At 42.0% G+C, this 24019-nt stretch overlaps 1 protein-coding gene across 32 annotated transcripts in view; it reads right to left on the bottom strand.

The window, feature by feature from the left end:
• Window positions 1-1404: 1404 nt before the first annotated feature.
• adgrl2a (adhesion G protein-coupled receptor L2a) overlaps window positions 1405-24019 on the bottom strand; it is a 102423-nt gene continuing 79808 nt past the window's right edge. For 5 of the 32 annotated variants that reach the window (XM_031864165.1, XM_031864164.1, XM_031864163.1 and 2 more), the window contains 18 exons: window positions 23691-23876; window positions 23153-23191; window positions 20968-21151; window positions 20121-20243; window positions 19460-19665; window positions 18636-18809; window positions 17850-18059; window positions 16886-17106; window positions 16184-16250; window positions 12268-12359; window positions 10916-10960; window positions 10629-10655; window positions 9708-9876; window positions 9360-9488; window positions 8525-8621; window positions 6759-6887; window positions 6032-6049; window positions 1405-4000 (listed from right to left, as the gene is read on the bottom strand). In XM_031864165.1, the coding sequence (XP_031720025.1) occupies window positions 3126-4000; window positions 6032-6049; window positions 6759-6887; window positions 8525-8621; window positions 9360-9488; window positions 9708-9876; window positions 10629-10655; window positions 10916-10960; window positions 12268-12359; window positions 16184-16250; window positions 16886-17106; window positions 17850-18059; window positions 18636-18809; window positions 19460-19665; window positions 20121-20243; window positions 20968-21151; window positions 23153-23191; window positions 23691-23876 (2991 nt within the window). In that variant the 3' untranslated portion in view covers window positions 1405-3125. Of the gene's footprint in view, window positions 4001-4728; window positions 4782-5997; window positions 6050-6758; window positions 6888-8524; window positions 8622-9359; window positions 9489-9707; window positions 9877-10628; window positions 10656-10915; window positions 10961-12267; window positions 12360-16183; window positions 16251-16885; window positions 17107-17849; window positions 18060-18635; window positions 18810-19459; window positions 19666-20120; window positions 20244-20967; window positions 21152-23152; window positions 23192-23690; window positions 23877-24019 lie in introns of those variants that run through there. The other 27 variants (XM_031864170.1, XM_031864194.1, XM_031864195.1 and 24 more) reach the window with 17 other exon arrangements.

Here is a 24019-nt window from a genome sequence, read left to right as displayed (position 1 = left end):
CTTCTGAATCAATGTTTGACAAAGGGCAGGTCTCTCCCTGAGCAAAAGACGGGGAATTAGAGAGGCTCTTGCATAGTGAGAGGGCCTTACGCAAAGCTAGAGGGTGCCGAGTCCACATTCCCTGTCACAGACAAATAGCCAATCCAAGCTCATATTTCCCAGCCCTTAATAAGGAAAATAAACCTGCTTACCAGCCGCGTTTATCCTTGTCTAAGGTCGCAGTGTTAGGATAAACAAACTGCAGTTAGAGAGAGGGGTGAGGAAAGGGCTGGCAATTATTTGTTTGTCTATATTTGAGTCGAGTGACTACCTGCTATTCTGCTGTTAATGTGGAATTCATATTAGAATCCTGCACTGAAGAGTTTTTGTTCTATTTCAGTTAAAAGTGAGAGGTGAGAAGTGACTATTGTGATTTGTGCTCCTGGAAACAATGGACAAAGACAAATTATGATACAACTTTTCAACAATGACACATTTCCTTTAGTGTTTACTGCAGTAAAGATGGTGAAGTTTAACTCCACATAAGGCAGGTTTTACTATGCCCTCTCAGTGCACGGTGACATGAATTGTCTCTATAATTTCTGTATTTTCCAATTTACAGTACAATTTGTTAATGTCTAACTATTTTTTAACATTTGTAATTATATATAAAAAAAGGATTCTTTGAGGAAAAAAATTGCATATTCAAACTGTTGGGCTCTCACACAAATAAAATGGTGCTTTACGTTGAAGGATTCATAATGGAAATCAATATGATTTTCTCCCCCCATTATTATGCACGTCATTATGTCTGCCATTTCAACAGTCAACAATCACCTCAACACCTGATTCCGAACTGACATTCAAGGGGTTTGTACAAGAGATCACAAAAGAAGAAGAATTCTTCTCCGACAATTTGTAGCCTCAGATAATTGCACATAATGTCACGTAATTGTAGAAAAAGTCAAAACAACACGCAGCCCACACAGCATTATGTGCACCGGCTCTGACATAAAAAGTGCATTTTTGCTAAGTTGTGAGTCATTTCCTTCAATGCCAAAATGGTAAACAGTGCAATTTCCAGCTACCCTGCTGAGTAGCTGTCACTCCACCTCAACTGGTGATATATTGAAATGCTTCTTAAATTAGCATTACCTGAGGCATAAACCGTACAGGAAGTGACTGTGGGCTTCAGCTGCAGACATTAATTAGAGCAAATACGTGTCATATTCGGACATATGTGTAATATATTTCTACAACCGCAGCCAAGTGTAACATTGACCCCTTGTTAGATCCATGGACACATTTCCACTCCCACACAGGCATTAAAGCCAACATCTTACAAGATTTGTGTAGTGCCGGGCTTTTTAATGGTGCCCGGGACTAGTGCTCATTCAATAATATACTAAGTGGACAATGCTGTGAACCAGTGTCATTTCCCAACCTTTATTAGTGTTACAACCACACAGAGGAACATTTACAATGCAATTTTCCTACCTGAGTTTCTCATCTTTGAATCACATGGAAAGATTTGGCTTCTCTAACACATACGGTGAAATGAGCTCTCTCTACTCTGCAGCGCTTGGAGAAAAAAGCAGAACAATAAGCAAATAAATTCCCCAGAAAACAATTCACCAATTTTACCCTTCAAGGTGCTCTGGACTTACTTATAACCTGAGTCAAAAGTATATTTTGTCCATGGCAAAATAATTAAACCTGTTTTTTTCAAATAGTACCAAAAACACAAACCATTAAAAAGCAACTGGCATTTTGACAAAAAATCTCACATTTATTTTATTTGTTATACACGTGTTGAACTTTACATCAGTCTTAAGTGATGAGCCCCTTGGTAACATGTTTACATAAAAAACATGAGCTACAGTACAGCATGTATACCAGTGCTGGAAAATATTCACACATTTCCCATTTATTTTTTTGGAAATATTTTAATAAATAAAATGTCCAAACCCAGGCGGAAGAACTACATTTATGCTAGAAACTCTATTGTCAAAAGTCCTTGCCCATCACTCTGCCATGACTATTAAAAAGATCTGTTTCATTCATAATTACACAAAAAAAATGTGCAATGCATAAATCACTTTAACTGGGTTTTTGCATTCCCATTCTACTGAAGTCAATGCCACTTTGGCAAAATCATATAGACATATTCCAATGGGCGATCAATGGAACTCAGTAAGCAAAAAAACACTGTTCACGAGTGGAAAAAAAGTGATAATGCATCTTTGTAATTTGTTGAATCCTCCTTTCTTTTCATAACATACTACCATGAATGAAGTGTTGGAACCATAAACACACTGTATAACATATGTGCAACTTCTACACAATAGTTTCTCAAACGTTAAATTTTGCAATTAAAAGGTTTCTTCATATTAACGTTTTTTTCCATGATTTTTTAATTTTACACTAGCAATACAACAAAATATATATTTTAGCCATTTTCCTTGACAACAGTTCAATGTACAGTTGAGAAAATATAAGGCCAGGGGCTTGATTGCTAGTGGTTATACAATCCAAACTTCAAGGTGACGGAGAGCGACGCTGGGCAACCAGGACCTTATATTCCTTTTCTGACAGTCTGATCGGGAACATTTTATAAACAGAGTCCACATCCTGGTCCAGGGGTGTTGTTTTGTTTACAATAATAATAAAAAAAACAGGCTTCAACAAGGATGTTGGGAAGTGTATGTACAACCTTTTGACCGGGAAATTGCTGATATGATGGAGCCAGTAATGCTTCTTTTTTTTTGTCTTTTATTTTATTTTCGTACCTTAAATGTTTCTCAATTTTTAAACAGCAGCAGCACATTTAAATACATAGTTGGCTTGTCTCTTAAAATTGAAATTTGACTCTGCATTTATGTACAGTCTCATTAAAACTGTGCACTGCCATCGCTGTGCATCAAGTCTGTTGGTCTGCAGGGAAAGGGAGGAAGAGTGGCATGTCTGGGGGAAAGGAGATTGCAATGCAGCTGGAGGAGGAGGGTTTGTAAATGACTAGTGTGTATGACGGGCTTCTCTTCAAAAATAAAACGATCACTTCCCTTCCTTTCACTGGTGTGTCCTTCACGAGGTCAGGGCTGCAAAAGGGGAGGAAGAGGTTTGGGGATGATTTAAATAGCCTACATTTAAAGGCTGGTCACCAACTGCATCTGTCCTTCCCGTACATCGCCTTCAGGGACGCAGCCATCTTTAGTGATAGGAATAATGTAACCATCACTGCCCCCTCGGCCTATCTGGTAATAGGCTTGGAGCTGGTGGCCAGCCCCCAGGTTAGGCATGCTCTTGTAGTAAACGTCCTCAGTCTCACTCCCCTTGCAGGGGGACAGGTCCTCCTCCACCACGTCGGGGCTGCTCTCGGGGTATGGAGAGTCCCTCAGATTAGGCATACTAGTGTACAAGGAGTCTCTGTTTGGGGACTGCAGACTATCGTCGGGGTTGGTGGGTGTCAGCTGGCTGTCAAAGGTTTCAACTCCCCCATCGGTCCTCACCTTCTTCTGGGGTGCGTACAGAAGCGAGTGAGTCCGCTGGGGGATGAGCGGCGCCTCCAACTCCTGCTGATGGTGCAGCTCAAGACCCACCGTGTCGCCCACGTGCACCAAAGACGAAGCGTCGGCTACGATAGCGTCGTCTTCGCTGCTGCTGCTGCTGCTGCCGCCCACCACCGTCACCTTGGGCGGAGCCCGCTCCGTGTGGTGGTGATGGTGGTGGTACTGCGGGGGCTGCTGGTGGTGGGGTGGATGATGTAAACTGTGGTGCTGCTGCTGCTGCTGCTGCTGTTGCTGATGGTGGCTTTTGTTACAGGCACGCAGGTTGTTGTGTACTAGCTCAGAGATGATCATTTTCTCAAAGGCAGCATCGTCCAGACTGAGGCCGCAGTCCACTACCTGCACGCTGTTGCCAAAATCCCCATTGCGGAGTGAGTAGCTATTGTTAAAGTTACCATTTAGCGGTAGAGTATCCATTGCACTTGTATCCCTCACCACATTGTTCAGTGAGTGCCCTGGAAAGAGGGGGACATGTGGGGGATGTTACATTAGTCAACAGCAATAATCATTATATAAAGGAGCAAAAGTGAGTTTAATGCTGTTTAGGATGCAGTTTCACATAGAAACTCAAATCAAATTAAGCCATGCTGTAAATCCGTTAGTTAGGCACAATTCTTAATATATGCATATACATATATGCACAGACGTATAAGCATATACATACAAGCATATGCATATACATATAGGCATATATGCATAAACATATATGCATATACGTATACATATATAGACAGATATATGTGCATGCATTGTTTGCAATGAGAAATCATTTTACTTTCTCACATATACATTTTGACTGTCCCTTTATAAAAATTGCTTCATAATAAGCAGAGCATTGTGCCTTCTAGTCTGCCACAGAAGTGACAAAGCAACGAAAGAGATCCCAAACAACATTAAGACACATACAATCACCATCACAACACACCGGGCAAAAGTAGATGTCCACAAGTATGAAGCCACAAACGGGCAAGCTACAACACTTAACAGGTTGTCTAGCAACGAATAGGTTTGATGTGCCGAGGGAAAGAAAAAAAACAGAGAGAAAAGATGGGAAAAGATGACATAGACAGAGAAGGGGAAGTAGTCATGTATCAACATGGGACAGCCATCTTTGTTCTCACTACAAGGGGAGCCCACAAGCAGCACTCCACCATCACCACACACAGCAGGTGAAAAGACTCACTTTAGACAACTCACATCATGTCTGTCTGCTCAGGCTATCTGGTCTAAGAGCAGCTGATGTACAAAAGAAAGTAAAATGATTTATTGTAACATGAAGAAGAATCACTCAAAAGAACAACACAACGTAAAGTAAAAGTCTTAACTGCAAATTAGCAAGAGCAAGGGTTCAGCAAATAAAACAAACAAGCATAAAAGAGCTTTTACTTTCGTGAATTAGCCAACAGCTACTTTTTTTTTTTTGTGGACGAAGAATTTTTTTCAAACATTTTCTTTGTTTTTGTCGCTTGTGTTGGTACACTTTCTGTCCATTAGTTGGCAGCTTGTGTACCCAAAGCTGGCAAAGGTCAGAGCTTGCCCGCAGCCCGGCACTTGGCATCCGTCAGAGTGACAGTTCCCAGTGAGACCCCGGTCACTAGCAGAACAGCTCAAGAATAACACAGCCGCTGCAGAGGTCATGTGAGGAATTTCTCAAAGCATGGAGGTCATGGAAAACAGCCGAAATGAGGATAAATATTAGCTACGCCGTGATTGAGAGAGGAGATAAAGGAAAAAATGTGCTCTGCTATGGTTAACGTGAGTCCTTGAAGAACGCAGATGTAAAAAATTAAGATGAAGACGAATAGGATATTTTACAGAAAGGTTTGTCTTTGTCCAAAATAAGGGGGGAGTAATTGTGATTGTAAGAGGCATGTTAAAAGTGCAGCTTTCACAGAGCCTATTGGAAATTAAGAGAAATGACAAGAAAGCTGTGGGGGAAAAAAGGGAGAATAAGGAAAAAAGAAACAGCTGCTGCCATGACATCCATGTGTTTGTGCCTGCTAGGAGGCAATTTAGTGTCCAGACAGGTGCTGCCTGGAAAGGTGTGAGGGGAATACTACTGGACACAGAGTGCTGAATGCCACAGGACAGAGGACAGACATTTTGGGAGAAAATAAATGAAAGAAAAGAAAATGAGACCTCGATAAAAAAAATGCTTCTTTCTGCCAGAAAAAAAGCGACACATTTTTGGTCGGATAAAAATCACAAATTAAGCAGAAGAGAGAGAGAAGCGGAGTTTTTTTTGGGCATTTGCGATAAAGCTGTCAGATCTGGAAGATTTCTTCAAATGACGAGATAAATCTTTTTATTTCTTTTCAGATTAGAGTAGAATTTGGGTGGATAAGTTTGTGAACCACTTGCTCACTGAGTGTGTGTTAATGGCCTAAAGTAAACCAAGTGATTGTGCCGGGGTTTTGGTTGTTTTTAATAAGCATGCGGAAAGAAAATTTACATTTGATAGGCAAAGTTAAGTTTTACTCCCATACTTGTCTCTCTGAAGGTCACTAGAGGGGAAGCACAGGGGAAAAGCACAAAACATGACAAAAGATGCCATTTCAGTATCAAAATAGAATAACACACATAATCGCAGCAGCCTTAACAGTGATATGCTTAAATGCCATGTGCAATTGAGATATAGTGACTTTTTTTTTTAGTATATCAGCGATTACCAAATATATCTATACATTAGACAACGTAATGCCAAAGTTGCATTAAGTGGATCTGCATTAAGCCGCATAGATTTTGATTGCACTGTAACATGTTTTAAAGGGAAAGCTCCCTCTAAAACACACAAAAAAGAACAGAGCACCTGACAAATTCAGGAGCATAAATCTTAATAATCATGCAGTTTATAATACAGCTTCAGGTCAACACACCACTGTTTACATTATCTCAAGGCAGAGCATGTAGTATCTCTTCCCCATCTTAATCATTATGTCCCGCTCAGTTTGGATAAGAGAAATATGAGAACACAGAGGGTGGGTCGAGACGAGCCACGGAAATCTCCGTTCTACATGAAAACATGTGCGCACAGTATGTACTGTATCGAGTATTTGGGAGACAATGATTCAGAAGGAAAGGCGATACTGCAGAACATCCTGCTTTTCATTTGGCCTCTGTATACTCAACTGAAGAGACAAAGAGGAAGAGAAACAAAGGAGGCAAAGAGAGAAGAAAAGCCTGAATGCAGGTGAAAGTATTAAGTAAGCACACCTGGCGCGTTAAACACTGGAGCCGTGGGGTTGTTACACACGACTGTCTCGGCCAGTAAGGTGTTATAAGGGTTGTTAGTGCCTTGTGGTCGAAGAAGAGGATTTGTTAGTAGATAATTCCCGGTCATTCCTGGAGTGGCAAGACAGAAGAGGAGTTAAGTGTGGTGCAGTCAGCCGACAGTGATTGAAAGTTTCATGGAGAAAAGAAAAAAGAAATTTTGTTGAAATTTTGTCTTTCGAGGCGTGAAGTGTCGCCCAGGGTGTCTGCCAAAATCTGAAACTAGGGTGTTTATTTTGAAGTTGAGAACGCAGATTGAATTTTGAGAAGCGACTGGGGAGAAGCAAGAAACCAGCTTCTTCTGCATGCGCATAAAAAAACGTTTACAGGCCTTCCTGCCATTTTACAACCATGAGGTACATTAGTTTTTTTACTTCTCACGTTCATTTATTATGTGCGTTGCAGGTTGTTCATTTAAAAAAATATATGTAAAATGCATTGTGCTTATTGTTTTTCACAAGTCGTATTTACTTAATATTAATACCACAAACCATGGGCAAATATTTCACTGTTTGAACCAGGTCCAAATATAAAATCTCCCCTCTTCCAAGTTTTTTATATCAAAATCTTTTTTTAGGCTCAAATTTGGCCATACCATCGCAAACCTCATGTTACTTGCAGTTTTTCCCCCCCCCTGTGTTTTAAGGATCTGAGGTATTTCAACTGCCATTTATCACCAGTGTTAAATGCCATCTGTCATGTTGGGAAGTCTCCAGGGATGTTTTTAATGACAGGGAAGTGCTTCCAGGAGATAGAGCCCTCCTTTAGTGCACCGACACTCCAGGGTAACTAGGCTGCTACACCCCGGAGTGATCAATATCCAACCTTAACATTAACATCTCCAAGAAACGGTACTGTAGGGGCTAAAAAAAAAAAAGCCCTACGTCTATATTGTTACAGTTGTATTGGGGAGTCAAAACGTGCTTCAAGGCCCTGGGTGTAATGTTTTCCTTGTGTGAAGTGGTAGCAAAACAGAAAGCGAAGGCAAAGAGCGGCAGCGACAGGAGTCGGTGGAGGGTAGAGGAGGGAGGGAAGTTAAACCACCTCGGTGTAAACCCTCTCTTCCTTTGCATGCTTGGAAAGCCATTTCAGAGGCAGCAGAAAGCCTAACATCACACTAAGCACTCCAGGTCAGTCAGAGTTGAACATCATCTTCTCATCATCATGTTTGTGCTCAAGCTAAATAATAAATGGCAGTTTTTTTTTCCCTCCCTCCCTCATAAATCCCCCTGTAAAGTAACAGAGGTCACCTTACATGCCAGGCAACAAATGGCCTCTCTCTGCGCGTTAAGATTTTCCTGAAATAAAAGTTGTTGTTTTTTTTCCCCCTTTTTAGTTTTGTCGATGTTTCCCCTGAGCCTGGTTATGAACTTTAGACAGCAAGCACTTAAATAAAAAAAAACTCTCCTCCAGTCTTGCCCCAATTTGAGACCGACGTTAGCAGCCAGAATGACAGAGCGCAGAGTATTTAAGGACGGATTTTCGTAATCCTTCGTTGGCAGAACCCGGAGACTAGACTAAAGGTCTACATCTCTTTTTCCTTTTTTTTTTGACTGAAGTGCTCTGTCTTTTCAAACTGAAGGCATTTATTACGATTAGGATCCTATACTGCGGTGTGAGATCATTGGAACTTGAAGGAGGTATTTTTAGCTGGATGATGAAATGTGTGCATAGGTGTGCATGTGGAGAGACATGAGGTGTGAACTGACCTTGGTTAAGGGTGGAGGTGCTGTTGATGTCACCTGAGATAAAGGAGGACTCGGATTGCTTTCTTACGGTGTCATTCCACATTCTCCTGATACGACTCTGTCAGGTCAACAAGGGACAGTCATTAGGACTTTAAACAAGCCCGCTCACCTTTCAGATCAACTTCCATTGATTCGCTATGTACATACAGTACTAGTGACTTTACCACTCCTCACATGCATACTAGTATGCAGTGAGGCAAGGGCAGCACTAATGCTCACTTTCTCTGTATGTCTTTCAAAACTAATTAATGTGAGTCAACTTTTGAACGACTTCAGCTCCAGCCACAAGTACCTTGAATAAGGCTGGTGGTTAAAGTATAAAAGGGATGCTTCTCCATAAGCACAATACATCTGGAGGTATCGCCTAATAAGGACTATTAGCTTTTAACAAGAAAGGGATAAAGCAAATAAGTTTTTCTGTCGTTTTCTCTCCCCGCAGTAGAATGTGCCTGCAATGCTCTTCAAACAGTGCAGTACTATTTCCCATGCACATGACGTTAGTGAGAAAAAAAGATAAAAGCAAGTGCTAAAGGGGGCAGAACAGAAGAAAGGTACTCATGCAGTACAGCAGATGCTGCTTGTATAATGTGGCATCATGTTTGTGTCACTTGATCTACCTCTGAAGCTAAAGTGCTCGATGCTAATGATGACAGTACATTCTCGTGAGCAATTGTTTAAACTTTGGGGTTTATAAATCGAAATGAGCTGTATGGTGACAGTGTGTGTGTGGAAACACTGTGCTCTTCTATGTTTTGACACTCGGCGAGTCTTTGACAGTATGAAGCTGGTGGTCTACCTGTGTACCAGAAGAGTAGCGTGCGCTGGTCCGTGTGGTGGAAGTCTTTGCAGAACCGTGTGAGCTCTCGGTCGGCAGCCCTCCGCAGCAGTACGTGTGGCGGAAGCACTTGCTGTACTCTTTGCGGACCTGCGTGAGCAAACAGCTGAGTGTTTACCTACAGTACGTTGTTGACTTTACATATGACTTAGCCAAGATCTTGAAGCCAGCAGTGTTTGTTCTTTATATCAGCATGTGGTGCTCTGGGTATTCTGCATTCTGGTGCAAAGGTTTGTTCAAATTCAGGAACGTTTCACCTTGAAAGAGAAATCCCTTGTCTTTGAGCACTGCGGATGATGAGAAACTTACTTTTTTTTGGAGGAGACAGTGGAAGATGAAGATGAACATTCCCTGGAAGGTGTTGAATATGGTGAAGAGGTATGCCATGACAATCGAGGCCTCATTGATGAAGAAGAGACCAAAGGACCAGGTGAGACCCAGCAGACACAGCAAAGCGAAGGCACCCATGACCCAGGATCTGAAGGACAGCAAAACCAAAAACAAAAGGAGAGGACGAATCCAGCGTGAGAGGCATTTAGTGATCTGACAGGATGATGAGTGGGTTTTGCAATCACCATCACTATGAAAAAATAGGAAAAAAGCTGTAAACCAGGTGAGAGGAAAACAATAAAATGACAAACAACACCTATGAAACCTCACAAACCCTTTCCCGACCGTCCCCACACCTCCATCCACACACACACACACACTCTCAGCCCAAACTGGAATGCAGTCCCTGCCTTCAAACAGACAAGAAGGAAGCAAAACCTTAATCTGGTTTTCTGTAAATAACTTATGTGTTAGAACATACAGACCAGCATAATCAGCAAGCACAGCGTGTTAAAAAAAAAAATAAAATCATTTGATACTATTATATACTTAATATTTATCTAGTGAGTGTGTTATCAGAGCTGGAGAACTAGGCAGATGTGGAAAGAGTTCAAGGAAAAAAGGAGATTCCCGGCCTCGTGTGTGAAGGTCCTGTGGAGCCTTCAGACACCAGCAGCGGTCACAGGTCAGCGCTCAAACACAACAACAACAACAACACTGAATTTCAAGATGATGGACACGGTGAAGGTGAGCAGTCACAAGGACAGTGGATGAGTAGCTTTGAAGCTGCAGTTTGGAAGAGTATGAACCGGCGGAGAAAAGGAAAAGAAAGACAGAATAAACGGGGAGAGAGGATAAACTACAAGCTGAAGACGAGACTTCTGGGCAACATGTCCTTACTTGATAAACCGTTTATTATCTTCATAGCTAGAGAGCATGATAAGCAGGAAGAGAGAAACACAATTAGATCAGAGCGCATAACAGTGTGCGTTAGTCGGCATTAGAGTACGATATCTTCAACTTTGATCCGAGGGAAACCACGGGAGGCAAAGAGTCTGACAGAGTTGATTCAATTACAAAAGTCAGAGCACATTTCTCTGTGGTCGAATTTGCATTTATGCTATTGAATGCGTGGGTGGTGATGTGTGGGTGACATAAATTATCTGAGGTATATAGTAGAAGCTTACCCAGGCAAATCTGTATTATAGTAGCCATCACAAACGCGATAATTACTGGTGTGGATCGCAGAACAGAGAGAGGAGGAGAATGGCAGGAGAAGAGAAAGGACAGGGTGTGCGTTAACGTTGCCTTCTCATGCAACATGCAATGACACTGGTGCTAAACTGACGTTCAGACCGAACTTCAGCACAAAAATACACAGGGAAACAGCTGTTAATACACCATGTCTTTCCGCAGTGTAAGCATAAGAGAAATCATTTCATCCAAGTACAAATGCACACCATGTGGAGTGCTACCATGTTCAGTACATGTGTTCTGTTGTGGTTTGCTTGATAAGAGAGTTGTCGATCTCAAATAAACCCAGAAGTCTAAATAAGAACTTTTCCGACTGTTCTCCCAGATTGCAGTTTTACTACAGTGCTGTAATGTTGCACACAATCATTTAAGGAAAAATGAAAAATAACAAGCACTGGATGAAAACAGCCACACTGCTGCTCCTACACAGAGTGGTGGAAGAAATACAATTGTGCAGAACGTGGGGCTTTTGCTACTGCGAGTAACAAAACCATATCACCCCAAATGGAAAAGGCCTTGATTTTCAGCCTGCAATAAAGAGCAATAAATATTGTTTTCACAGAAGTGCAAAAAAAACAACAAAGCAAAACAGTTAGTGATTCAGAAAAACTTCCCGAAGCAGAAAACGTGATAATTGCTGAAAGCCTTAGCTTGCAGGGGATAGTGGGCTGGTGGTCGGGTGGTGGCGGTTGTGTAGTGAAGGAATTTTTTTCTGATGCCGAGATCTCAAAAAAAAAAAAAAGGTTTGACATGTTCCATTGGCCACACATGGTAACTGTTCCGCTGTACCCCGCCCTACCAGAGCTAACAGCGCATAGTTAAGCTGCAGCCGTAGAGTGATGAGTGTGTGTCATGCCCGTGCAATTCTGTGGCTAGTGGCTCGAAAGAAATACAACAAAAGGCTAAAAGATGACTCTATGTGTAGTCATCATGCCAAAAGTCTCATTACAAAACTGTGCAAATGTGACATCTCGAGAGTCAAAATAATGCATTTCTCTGGTGGACCTTCTTATCGGGATCATTTCCGACGGAAAAATAAAAACGGTAGTACGGCAGTGGAATTTGTCTGGGAGGTGGGGAAGGTAAAGCATTTTTTTTCCATGAAACATTCTTAAGCACAAAAAAAAAAGAATTGAAAAAAAAAAAAAAAATCATTACCGTAAGAGTAAAATAGACTTAGTTTTCCTGGGGCTGGTGCCGGAACAGCACCAGTGTTAAATTGCTGATAAGCAGGAGAATTGTGTGTGGGGGGGGGGGGTTCTTCAGCATTTCACCCTTTACTTACTTTATATTCTCCATTCGGCTGGAGTCTGGTTTCAGGGTGGTAGAGTGCTTCACCATTTTGTACATTGTGATGACCAGGAAGATGAGATTGAGCTGTCGAAACAGAGTAATGACAGTGTTAATACATGAAGATGTATGACGCAAGATTTAGCAGGCACAGAGAAAAAAAAAAACCTGTTAATTTGTCTCTAAGCATTAAAAGAGGACAGCCTTCAAATCTCTGCATGTCCACAGACTAATCCAATAAACATCTATCGTTCCAGCCAGGCTCAGACGGGGGCGACTGGCGCCAAATTTAGTGTCATTCTATATCAATAAGAGCATGGAAATGCATTAAAATCCATCACAGTAAAAAAAAAAAAAAAAGAAAGAATGAAACAGCCACACAGCAGCAGTCTGGCAAAGTCAGAAGGGAATGAAATGTAGCAGGAGAAATAAGAGACTCTCTTGTTGTACAAAACAACTGCATATCATTTTATGCACATAGTGAAATACTATAAGGTGAAACCAGCTATAAAAGCCTTGAGGGAACATGCTATATTTTGTTCGATTCTTGTGTGTGGACAGATGAAAAAAGAGAGAAAGAAAGAGGGAGATGGAGCTTGCTTGCTTGCTTGAATGTATTAAATCATAAGGGAGGCAGTGGCACATATCAGGTTGAGACAAGGATACTATGTGCTGTGCTTCAGAGTGCATTTATTCGGTACCTTGAAAATCAATACCGTGATTTAGAGACACAAAGGCTGGTCGGGCCAGCAAGGAGCTGCTCCAAATAATTTACTTCAAAAACATTTATTTTGGGGCAAAGTAGTCCCTGACACAGCATGTACATGCACTCACAGCAGAGGAACCACACTGTGTTTGTACTGCAAGCCAGGTATGTATAAATAATGCCAAGGAATATCTAAAAGAAATGTAAGTGTGAATCAGAAACACCGAAGAATACAGCGGCTGCTATGTCAGAGGCATGCGCATACATTTGTAATAACCAAAGCTTTCTTTTTTTCCCAGGTGAGCATTATAAACAGTGTATTTCCGTGGTATCTTGTTATCAGAAGAAAAAAAGCAGATTGCCAGTATGAGAGCATGAAATAAATGAATGACCTTTGTGTGCTGGACTCAGAGCATTCACTCTTGAACATAAATTGTCCATGTTCTGGAGCACGCTGCTATCAAAAGACTGCCTGTGATCAATACATCACCCCTCCACATGCAATCAACTCACAGCGCTGCTCACAATAACCCAGGCAGTAAAAAGAGAAGGGGGGGAATCCTGAATTGTGAAACCTTTTATATCACAGACAGCACTGAAACTATGTTTTGATTCGCAGCTATCAGCCATTATTTCCATCTATGAGTCAGACAGTGGGGGAGGGGACGACGGACAGGAGGGCGAGGACTTTTGAAAAACCCTTTCACACAGCCTAGAGTGGTGACATGGATCCAATGAGACAGAGGAGAGGGACACAGTACTTTAAAGTAACACAGCAGCACGGCACATGTTCCCTCCCCCACCGACATGCTCTCGCAGCCCTTCCTGGGGGATCCCCTGGCTAGAGCGAAGTTGCTTTGCTTCTATCCTTCACTCTGCCTCTGAATCATCACTGCAAGCCATGCAGAAGCACCTCGCCACACTGGGACTGAGGAGAAAGCTTTTTTTTTTTTTTTGTACTGAAGTGGACTGTGTGTGTACACACTGAACTCTAAATGAACTGCTGGGGATAAAATATTAAAGGTGCAGATGGAGCTGTCCGGATGATAAGAACTGCTCCCGACGTGTCATGATCTAAGAGGCCTTGTGTTGAAGCTATCTCAAGCATACTAATGGCTCCCCCCACCACTCATTACTTCCATGTTGCCCTTTCATGGAGCTAATACCCCCTGTGCCCAGAGACAGGGAAACCTCTGCCAAAGAACAAGAATCTAAATGCCTTCCACCAGCTTTTGTTTTCAGTCAGTATTCAGGGCCTGTTTCAGCCAGGAGCAAAAATAAAAAAACAAACAAACAGGGAAAATAAGAAAAAGGGGAGAAGTAACAAAAGGATGAGAAAAAAAAGCATGACCACCCTAGGTCAAAAACCGATGTTATTTGGCACAAACATGGCTTGGGCGGCGGGTGGGGATCCAGACATGAGCCAAAGCAGCACTGTTTTCTCTCTTTTTTCTTTTGCTCATGTGCCTTTTCTCCTCCTCTCCCTCTCCCTCATTGACAAGGACAAAGCCAATTTGTAGAGAAACCAGGGTCACGAATGGTGTAGACAAACCTTGCTCCTGCATGCTCCCCTGAGATGCCCCTTTCCACAGTACTTTGTCTTTTTGAGTCAATTGTTGCACAGAATCAGAGGAGCAGTGTGCGATGCCTGAGCCAGTGCTGCAAAACCTCATTCCTGTCACACATTAGCTCTGCTACAATACATTAGCTCCTCACAGGGTCATGATTCTATCTCTCCGGTCATCACCACCGGGGATCCTGATCATCATTTCCACTGCAGACGCATTTTTCATTCAAATCATTATGGAAGCAACACACACGATTGGAAAAAGAAATGAGGGCCCAATTTAGGCAGACGAAAACATATTCCTATGTGGCTGACAGAGCATTTGCTGAGACAGGGAGAAAGATGTTTGTTTTAATACAATGTTAGCTTTCTCTCAATTATAAGCTCACACATTCAACGCATGGTGAAGAGAGAGGAAAAAAAAATTCTTGGGGTTAAGTGTCTTGCTCAAGGACACATCGACATGCGACTAGCAGAGCTGGAGATTGAACTGCTGACCCTCTGATTGAAAGACGGCCCTGCTATCCACTTAGCCACAGTCGCCCTACATTGAGTGGCAATGTCTCTTTTTGACAAAACTGTGAAATGCAGTGCAGTGAGCAGATTCCTTTTTCATCTATTCTGTTCCAACACAGACAAAGAGTTGCACTATTTCTTTACTTTGAAAGCTGCTAGCGGTCTGCCAATGGTGCGCAGAGAGACTTGCTGGAATTTGACATGGGTGCCCCCTCTCTCCGCTATATTTCCAGTGTCAGTTTGATGTTCAACAGAGGTCACTGCATCTGTAGATACAGTACCAACCATTATGCCGGATAATGAACACAGTGCTGAACAAATACCACCCGTCCTCCCCGCACAGCAGCGGGACAAGTTTGCAGAGCTTCCTCTTCCCTTCGTGTGCATGAGGGCAAAGCAATACATGGCATGGTGGGCTGAGAGGATATATCTGAGGAATACCACCTGCTATTTCTTTTTTTTTTGCGCAGGGAGGGAAGACTCCCTAAGGTCTCATTCTTCTGAGCCTCTCTGATGGAGCGGGAGATAATAATGTCATGACCAGTAAATAATTGCATGGCTCAATGGGACATATGTCATTATGATATGCGGTATGTCCTTCACCCCTGACGGTCCTTGACCAAAAAGAAATGTGCCTTTGCTTTTCTTTTTCTCCCCAACACTGACACCTGCTATTTACTGTAGGCAGAAAAACACACAAGGCGCACTCCTGTTGCAGAGGAGGAAAAAAGGAGCTTCAGTATGGGCTGTAAAATGCACACCTTAAGGCCATTTTCTCATATTCTTTTGTTCCTTCATATCATAAAAAGTCTAAATGGAAGACCGTTAGGTGATGCCTGTAATGTGAGACTTCATGGGAATTGTGTGGAAGCGAGGTTAAAGTGGACTAACAAATCCCGATCCTTGTCAGGCGGTAAGAGGCAGGGAGAATTGTCGGATGCCTCGAAATCTGTCTTTGGCGTAAAATTAACCTGTCATCACTGTGGAGCAAAAAACCTGCTGACTTTTCCTTCAGTTCAACCATCTCACTTCCTTTATCGCTCTCCGTCATCTCTGTCATCTCAAGCTCCCAGTCCCTTCCTCACTCAGTGGCAGTATTCAAAGAAAAATAAAACGGCTTACCATGATGATAAAGGTGACAGGTCCTATAAAACTCCATATGAAGTGATTGTCCACACTTAGCCAGCACCTGTAATAAATAAGAAGCACACACTTCAACTTGGGGCAGCGTACACTCCAAAAAAAAATATCATCCTGTGGCCAAATATTAATGGAAAGAAATTAATTTTTTGGTTGCTTGGGCTGATGACATTGGACATTGAGTGTGAAATTTCGAGTCAATATTTAGCTTGAAGCGCTTTAACGCTCCTGTCACAATTAAAACAGTTGTACAAAACACAGGGCAGACACAAAGTAGCCCCTCTTGATAGCTGGGTCTTAGCCGAGATTAATCTACGTAAAAGGCTTTTTCGGCACAGTGCTCTTCTCTTTAAGAGAGCATTTACAAACAAGAGGTCACAGGAGGGTCTTTAAGCAGAAAGGCATTAATGTAGCTACGGCCCCCCCTGAAACCACAGTGTTGAGTCTGTCAGCCACTTTCAAATGACATAAAAAATTGAACAGCTGCCCATCCCTGGCAAAAGGAGCTCAAATGTTTCAGTAGCTTCGGGGATGCACGTAAAGCCCTGGCAGAAATGATGAGGAGATTTTTTATTTTTTTTTCAAAAGCTGCCACATACAGTCACAGCAGGTAAGCCCGCACAATGCAGCATCCAGCGTGTCTGCTCTGCATTTCCAAGGATTTGTTCAGAAAGCTGCACTTACGCTTTCTTGGTCCCGTAGCTCCTGTAGTCGATAGCTGCGGAGACACCGACCACAATAGCAGGGAAGAGGTAACCGGACACGTAGTAGTACTTTTTCCGTGAGTATTCGCTCTCAAAGACCTCCACGAGCATGAGGTACAGCTGGACCCCCTCAAGACACATCCAGGAGAAGGACGCCAGGAAGAAGAAGTGGAGGATCCCTGCAATGATGGCGCATCCAATCTGAGTGGGAACAATTAGCATAAATAACAATAAATATTAGAAGTAAAAACAAGAAAAATCGATAACGGTACGATAACAGTTTCTATAAAATGGGGGGATTTTTTTAGATTAACTTGTAGTGCAAAAATGATTTAAACATGACAAGAGAAATCTCTATAGCACTTTCTTTATTGAAAATTGTATATCATATACCCGATCTTTTATTAAAACCCACTGAAAAGACACCGCTGCTGCCTCAGCCATTCAGTGAAATTGATGAAAAAAGTAATGAATATTCATTCACCACATGGGCTCTGACTATGCACAGGTTTAGCTTTCCATCAGCACGGCAGAAATTTAAATACCATGTGTATTGTAAGGGTAGAGTTAGTAGATTTAATCATGAAGCTCAGCTGCGCGCAGGAAAAACGTTTCTGTTCTTCTAGAGAAAATGTACGTGGAAAAGAAAAAGATAAAAATGTTATGGATGCAGGGTCAGCCATGACACGGTGGCTTTAAGTGAAAGAGGAAAAAAGAGCTGTCAAGTGGAAGACATGGCCCCTTAGTAATCTATATTAATGGTGCTGTCCCGCTCACGTCATGTCGGGTACAAGCAGAGAAGGTTAGAAACAAACAATGCTTAACGCCTCATCCATTTCACTCTGAAAGGGACTTTTGTTTTGTTTGGGGGGGGGGGGAAGGAGATAAAGTGAGAAGAGAATGAATCAAACTCAAATCAATAGGGTGCAATCGTTCCAGCTTACCCTGGGTTCCGTCATATCGATACCAATTAGGAATATTAACTCTGCGATGAAAAGATTAATACACAGGTTCTTGTGGATGGTGTTGCGATCACTCTGCAGGCCCCGGAAGAAGCAGAAGGTGAAGATGCTGATGGTGAGGCAGACGAGGGACACCACGATCCCGACTCGAGTGATGACAGTCAGGAGCAGTTCATGCACTCTGTCGTTAACCTGGAGGAAATAAAAGATAAACGGAAAATTTCTAAATATGTTAGGGAAAAGAAAGACGCCAACATGTTTTTCTTTCAGCTCTGTGAGGGATGTGTGAAACATTTTACGTTTTAAATCTTGTGACCCAATTAGCATCACCAAACTGCCTTTACGTATTCCATTGAATGTCACCTTAAAATGATCATTTGTGCTTGAAAAACAGAAAATATAAATCTTCTAGAACTGAGATCGACAAGAGAGCAAAAGCCTCCTACTGTAAGAGTACAAAACAGGTTCCAATCCCAAAGGGGACTAAAGATATATCGGAGGGGGCCACAAACCAAATTATGCTTATTCTTCTTTTTACTTTCACCACTTTAGGTCTTTAAAAATCACTGATTCGCTGAACTGTTCACAGCTCATGTTTATATTGAGGTCATTATCTGAGATGGAGGGTGACCGCTTAGCGAGGGAACGTTACTTAAGTCTTGAATAAAGTAGGTCTGTAGGTTCTTATCAAATAGGAAAAAAAGTCTTAAATACTGCAGGTGAGTTTGAAAGCAAACTGGAGGACATAAAAAAATGGACGCGACATACTGAGACTTCACGGTGCGCCATGAGGATGGCAAAGTTGGTGAGATGGCTGCAGGAGCAGGTGGTGTGTGTTTTATTGGAGTCCAGGAGTTTGCAGCCTTGGGTGGACCAGTAGCCCATCATGCTCCTCTCAGAGTAATTCCAGAAGGAGCAATTGGAGTTGAAGTAGTGCTCCATCTGCAGATAACAAGAGATATGGTTAAGTGTCCAAATAATTGACTGCCTGAAATTGAAGTACATGTAGAAACACAGAGGCCATTTACCCCCTACTCATACAAAGTATTTTTTTCCGCACTGATATGGATGCGGATCTTTCACTTCACAGCTCTTATGAAGCAATTCATATGTTGTGTATCATTTGGCACATGGTTGCCAATTCAACCAAAGCATAGTCGAGGCCTTAATAACAAGAGAAGCATAATTGTTTGACGGCATGTCTTTTGGAATTGCACAATTTCTCTGATAAAGAATGGAGTCACGCGCGGCCCTCTGGGAACTCTAGTGACAACTTTAAAAGACGAAAGATAATTGGTGCGCCAGTAATTTCATCCTAGATTGTACGGCTAATCTAGGAGTTAATTTCCCCCACTATAAAAGAAAATGGGTATCATTTATATCCCAATGTTGATTAAAGAATTAGTTTTCATTAAGAATTCACTTAGGTTCTAAAGACTCCTTTGATTTGATGTTCAATGACTTAAATAAACTGCCGGCTGACCTAGCCAGACATTTACAATTCAAATTGTAGATCTCTGTCTACTCTGGATGTTCCCTCCTGGTGTTTTTTAATATGACCTCTTCATTCACTCTATAGCAGGGAGACTCACGTCAATGTGCTCCAGGGTAAAAATCACTGGGTCATTGATGAATACACGGCTGGACTCCTTGTTGATTGAGGCAGCGATGATGTCAGAGTTGACGGCCACCGACACATTGCGGCCGTAAGCCTCGTTGGCCATCTTGATGGTGGCGTTTTCGGCGCTGAGGAACTGGCCCAGATTTTTGTAGAGCACAAAGACCAGCTTGGCGACTCCTGTCGAAAGTGAAAGACCATCGGAGGATGAGAAAAAAAAAAATGATCAAGCTTCCTGAACAATTTAGACAACGTATGAAGAAAAAATCTGCGGTGACAAAATGAGGACTAAAAATATAAACACTCCCAATTTATTCCAATGTAATTCCATTAAAAATATTCAACAAAGGAACTGCAAGAATGAGTGAAAGATGAGTGAGAGATAAAGACGGAACGCTTTTAAAATCCTCTCATTTTTCAGCCAAATCCACACGGCTTGGAGTTTTTGAGATAAACTCCTTTGTTGAGCACCGACACTAATACAGACTCTTTACCTTGTCACAGAAACAAGAATAGGAGCTAAAGTCAAACACACATATTGCACTTCAAATTTGTTTTTTTTTTAGAGTAAGCAGAACTATCTTGATCAAGTGTTTCTATCTTTATTTTCTTTTGGTATGTTTGAGAGAGCTTACCATTCCGACTGTGGAGCTTGACAGTGTTGGCAGACAGCTGGATTGAGACACCACTTTTGCTGGATTGTGGAAATTTAAAATCCTGGACCTGGCCATCGGTGCTGAGTACATACACATCCAGGACTGCCAGGTGCAGAAAAAGGCAGAGGATGGGTTGATGGTGAAAGGACGAGAACATTATATATCGGTCACTACAGACTGTTTGACTAAGACACAAAGGGTATACAAACGAAACAGTGGAGAATATTGAAAGCTTTCTTCCTGATATTTCTACACAACTCTTAGCACAGACCCAAGGGGCATGTTAATGGCTCAAACGCTGGATCTACAAAATGACAAAAACGACAATCTCAAAGTGATCATTTCATCCTTGTGAGACTCTTACTAATGTGAATAAAACAGACCTGCAGAGAAAGAAACAATGAAGGAGAAGCCTTCCTTATATGGTCTAAAAGCAGAAGAAAATGAGAGATGGAGGCTGTGGATAAACAATGTGCTTTTCGTGACTCCACAGCAGGCTAATGTTCACATTAATGTATAGAGTTACAAGGTCTAGACGCATACATTTATAAACTAAGCGTGCGCAATCAGAGAATCCAGTCTATTTAATTGTCTGATATTCATCACTTTGTCAGTAAGCGACTCGTTAAACCTAATATGCGTTGTTTTTCTTTTCCCCCGAGGTTTAAACGCTTATTATGAAAACAAAGTCCTTTTTTATGAGGCGGCCTTGTTTTCCCATCACAGGAGTTACCCTCTCAATGAATTGAAAGTAATCGAATTAAATGAGCCTGCATCAATCAAGAACTCTTTGTCATTTGCTTACCGCGAACTCTTGTTTACTTACTTATATTGTCGGCAGGAACTTTGACAATGGCCGGTTCCATGAGGTTGTCGGCAAGGACAAAGGCACCTTCCTCCAGAGTATCGAGTAACATGGTGGCGGCGTGCGTTTGCTCCGTGCTGTTCATGTCTTGCCATGACTTCAAGGCCTCTGGACGCAGAAGGTTATCTACCGTGTCCACAATAGCCTGTGTCAAAGCAGACAAACAAATACACAAAAACAAACAAAAACAAAAGCTACTTGAGTAAAATAAATAAATTAGTTTGCAAGCATAAGCACAGACATGCAGACACTGAAATGGATGAAAGGCTGTGCTGAAGCATCACATCTGTGAGAATTCAAATGAATGTGATGGAAAAAAAAAGAAGAAGAAGAAGAAGAATCTAAAGTGACATTTAGTCTTTGGTTGTATATATATATATATATATATATATATATATATATATATATATATATATATATGACAAGCTTAATTACAGACAGTTACAGAATAAGAAAGACATCGTTATTGTAATTTTATTGATTCAGTTTCTTTTTCAAGGACGCTGCATCGGGGCAGACACTGTGTCGGGTCTGTCCGAGAGCAGGATATTAAGAAATGGCCTGATTAAAGTCAAATTGCAAAAAGCTGTCCTCAATTAAAACTCTCCAATTGCAAAGCTAACATTTGACCCGCAGTCAACGTGTCCTCAAGTTCAAATATATAAGTGTGCCAAAGGTCATTAAGTCACTCTGCAAAAATCAGGAATAAAACAATTATATGTAAAATAGTTGAATTGAATTGTATCCTTTGTGCAAACATTTTTCCAGCCTTTCTGCCACATGAACAGCTCAGGACAGATAGAGGATAAACTGGGCGTGGGATCCAGACAATGCCGAGTTTTCTTCAGGAAGTAATCAAATCAATGTGTCTAATCTGGTAATCAATGCCGTCGACGGCTGGTGGAAAGGTTGGGGGGGCAGCTATAGTGATGTTGCGTCAAGTATGGCAGATGTCAGATACTGCTGACTCGACGATATCTGTCCCAAATCCTCTCATGCTGTCATTAGTCAAATAAATGCTGTCATTTACATCGACACAACCTCTCTAACACTGTGTTTCCTATGGCAAAAAAAAAATCTACTTTGACATTACTACGTGGCATTAAAAACCAAATGATGATGAGATGATTTTAGGGAGGTGGTGTAAGCACAAACATGTATATCTTCGCTTTTCCTCCATTCTTTTTATGAACGTACGGCTGTTGACTGGCTAATTAGCTCGATCCATTTTGACACCCTCCCGAAGGAGAGATTTGGATCGAGGGGGGTGACTTTGATGGCAGGTGGAGGACACTGATCCCCCTAATGGTTGAGGGATATACGTATATGACCAAAATACTTTTGATGTATGAACCCAACCAGCATTCAAGGAAAGGAAGAAAGAAATGGTTTAACCTGACTAACTATTAGCCCTATTAACCAGATAGAGCTAAAGATTTGCACCTTTAATTTATGAAACAAATGACATCTATGACCTAAAACCGATGTCCTCGTTAAACAAGAGCCACAATTTTCACAGTGAAAGGCCAGGTGATCGTCCTTGAAAAGAAAAAGAGAAAAAGATTTGAAGAAATCCTTCTCTATGACCCGTGGAAGTAGGCTGAAGTTGTGCCAGAAGCGCGGGGGGGGGCTGCTTCTACAATATATCCTTGTTTGATGCAATATTCAGGAGGGTTTTTATATTGAATGGAAAATGTAACAATGCAGAAAATCCTTCAGCAAATGAATAATGAGAGGGATGTGAGAACAGGTTGTTTGTTTGAGTTGTGGTGTTACGCATCCAGACGTGCAATCTTGAGTAAACACTTAGAAAACATACAATAGGGAGAAACAGAATGAAAAACAAAATACACTATCGCTGTCAACGCATAGAGGGATGGGAAAGAACACAGAGACACATCCATGTAAGGGAGCCACCTCGGTAATTGGACATGACTTCTCTCGGACTTTAGAAAGCACTTTGTGTACGACTGTGTGTAAGGCAATTACTCAAAAAAAAAAAAAAAGCAGGAAGCACAGGGAGGAGGGAGTACATGACAGTGCAGAGGGTACATGCTGCTGAACTTGGACTGGGGCATATACAGTAGCACAGGAATGGAGGAGGGGACGGCAGCAAGCAGAGAGGGCAGAGGCATTGCTCCTGTACCTTCATGTACGCCCTGCATGTCCTTTCTCGTTTTTGAAGCTTTTTTTTATTAGAAAAGAAAAAGAACAGATAAAAAATAGACACATAATTTGCACACGTTCATGACCTTTGAGTAAAGGCTTTGTGGAAACAAGGCCCTGACTGAGTGGTCGAGATACAAAGTTACTGCTGAATGACTTATCCAGTCACTCCCCCATCTCATGTACCCACTTACCTGGAGGTCCAAGTGTAAAAAGTGCTTAAGCTCACCTTTATGACATGCTGTATTTTCCCCCCAGAGACTCCTGACACATCATAATACTACAAATGTACAAACACTGCTGTTAACACAGATCTCTGATACATGCCAGTCTGAAATACCATAACTGCTATTTTTGTTTTCGTCTTGTCTGTCAGCTATCCTGCACAAAGAGAATAAAAGGCAGGCTATATGTGACAACACATATCTACTACTTTTCACACTACTGCATTGTTTTGGGGCACACTGTAATCCATTCTGCTGTTCCATATCGTGTCTTAAGTTATGCAGGATTTTTACCTTGTTGAAGCTCCGTCCTGCAGAGTCCTTCTCGCTGGGTCTGAGCTCCTGTAGCTGAGCGTCCAGGATGTCCACCAGCTGCTCCATCAGGCGCACCGAGGAGCTGACGTCCCCGGCAAAGATGGGGCCTTTGGTGTGCTTGGCTAACTCGTTGGCCAAGTTAGCTGCATTTTCACCGCTGCGGATCTGCGGGGGGGGGGGCAGAGAGGGGAAAAAAACGTTCACAAGCATGCTAGGAGACAGACTTGGAGGGTTTCCGTACAGCCCTGTTTCTGACATCAAATCACACTTGAGTGAGTCCTTGAAACGGCAGTTTGTTCTATTGTGTG

The sequence above is a fragment of the Anarrhichthys ocellatus genome, unplaced genomic scaffold (genome assembly GCF_004355925.1).
Source record: "Anarrhichthys ocellatus isolate YVR2014 unplaced genomic scaffold, GSC_Weel_1.0 scaffold30, whole genome shotgun sequence".
Taxonomy (NCBI): Eukaryota; Metazoa; Chordata; class Actinopteri; order Perciformes; family Anarhichadidae; genus Anarrhichthys; species Anarrhichthys ocellatus.
Note: the sequence above shows the minus strand (reverse complement) of the source record. Positions and strands in the feature narration are given on the sequence as shown.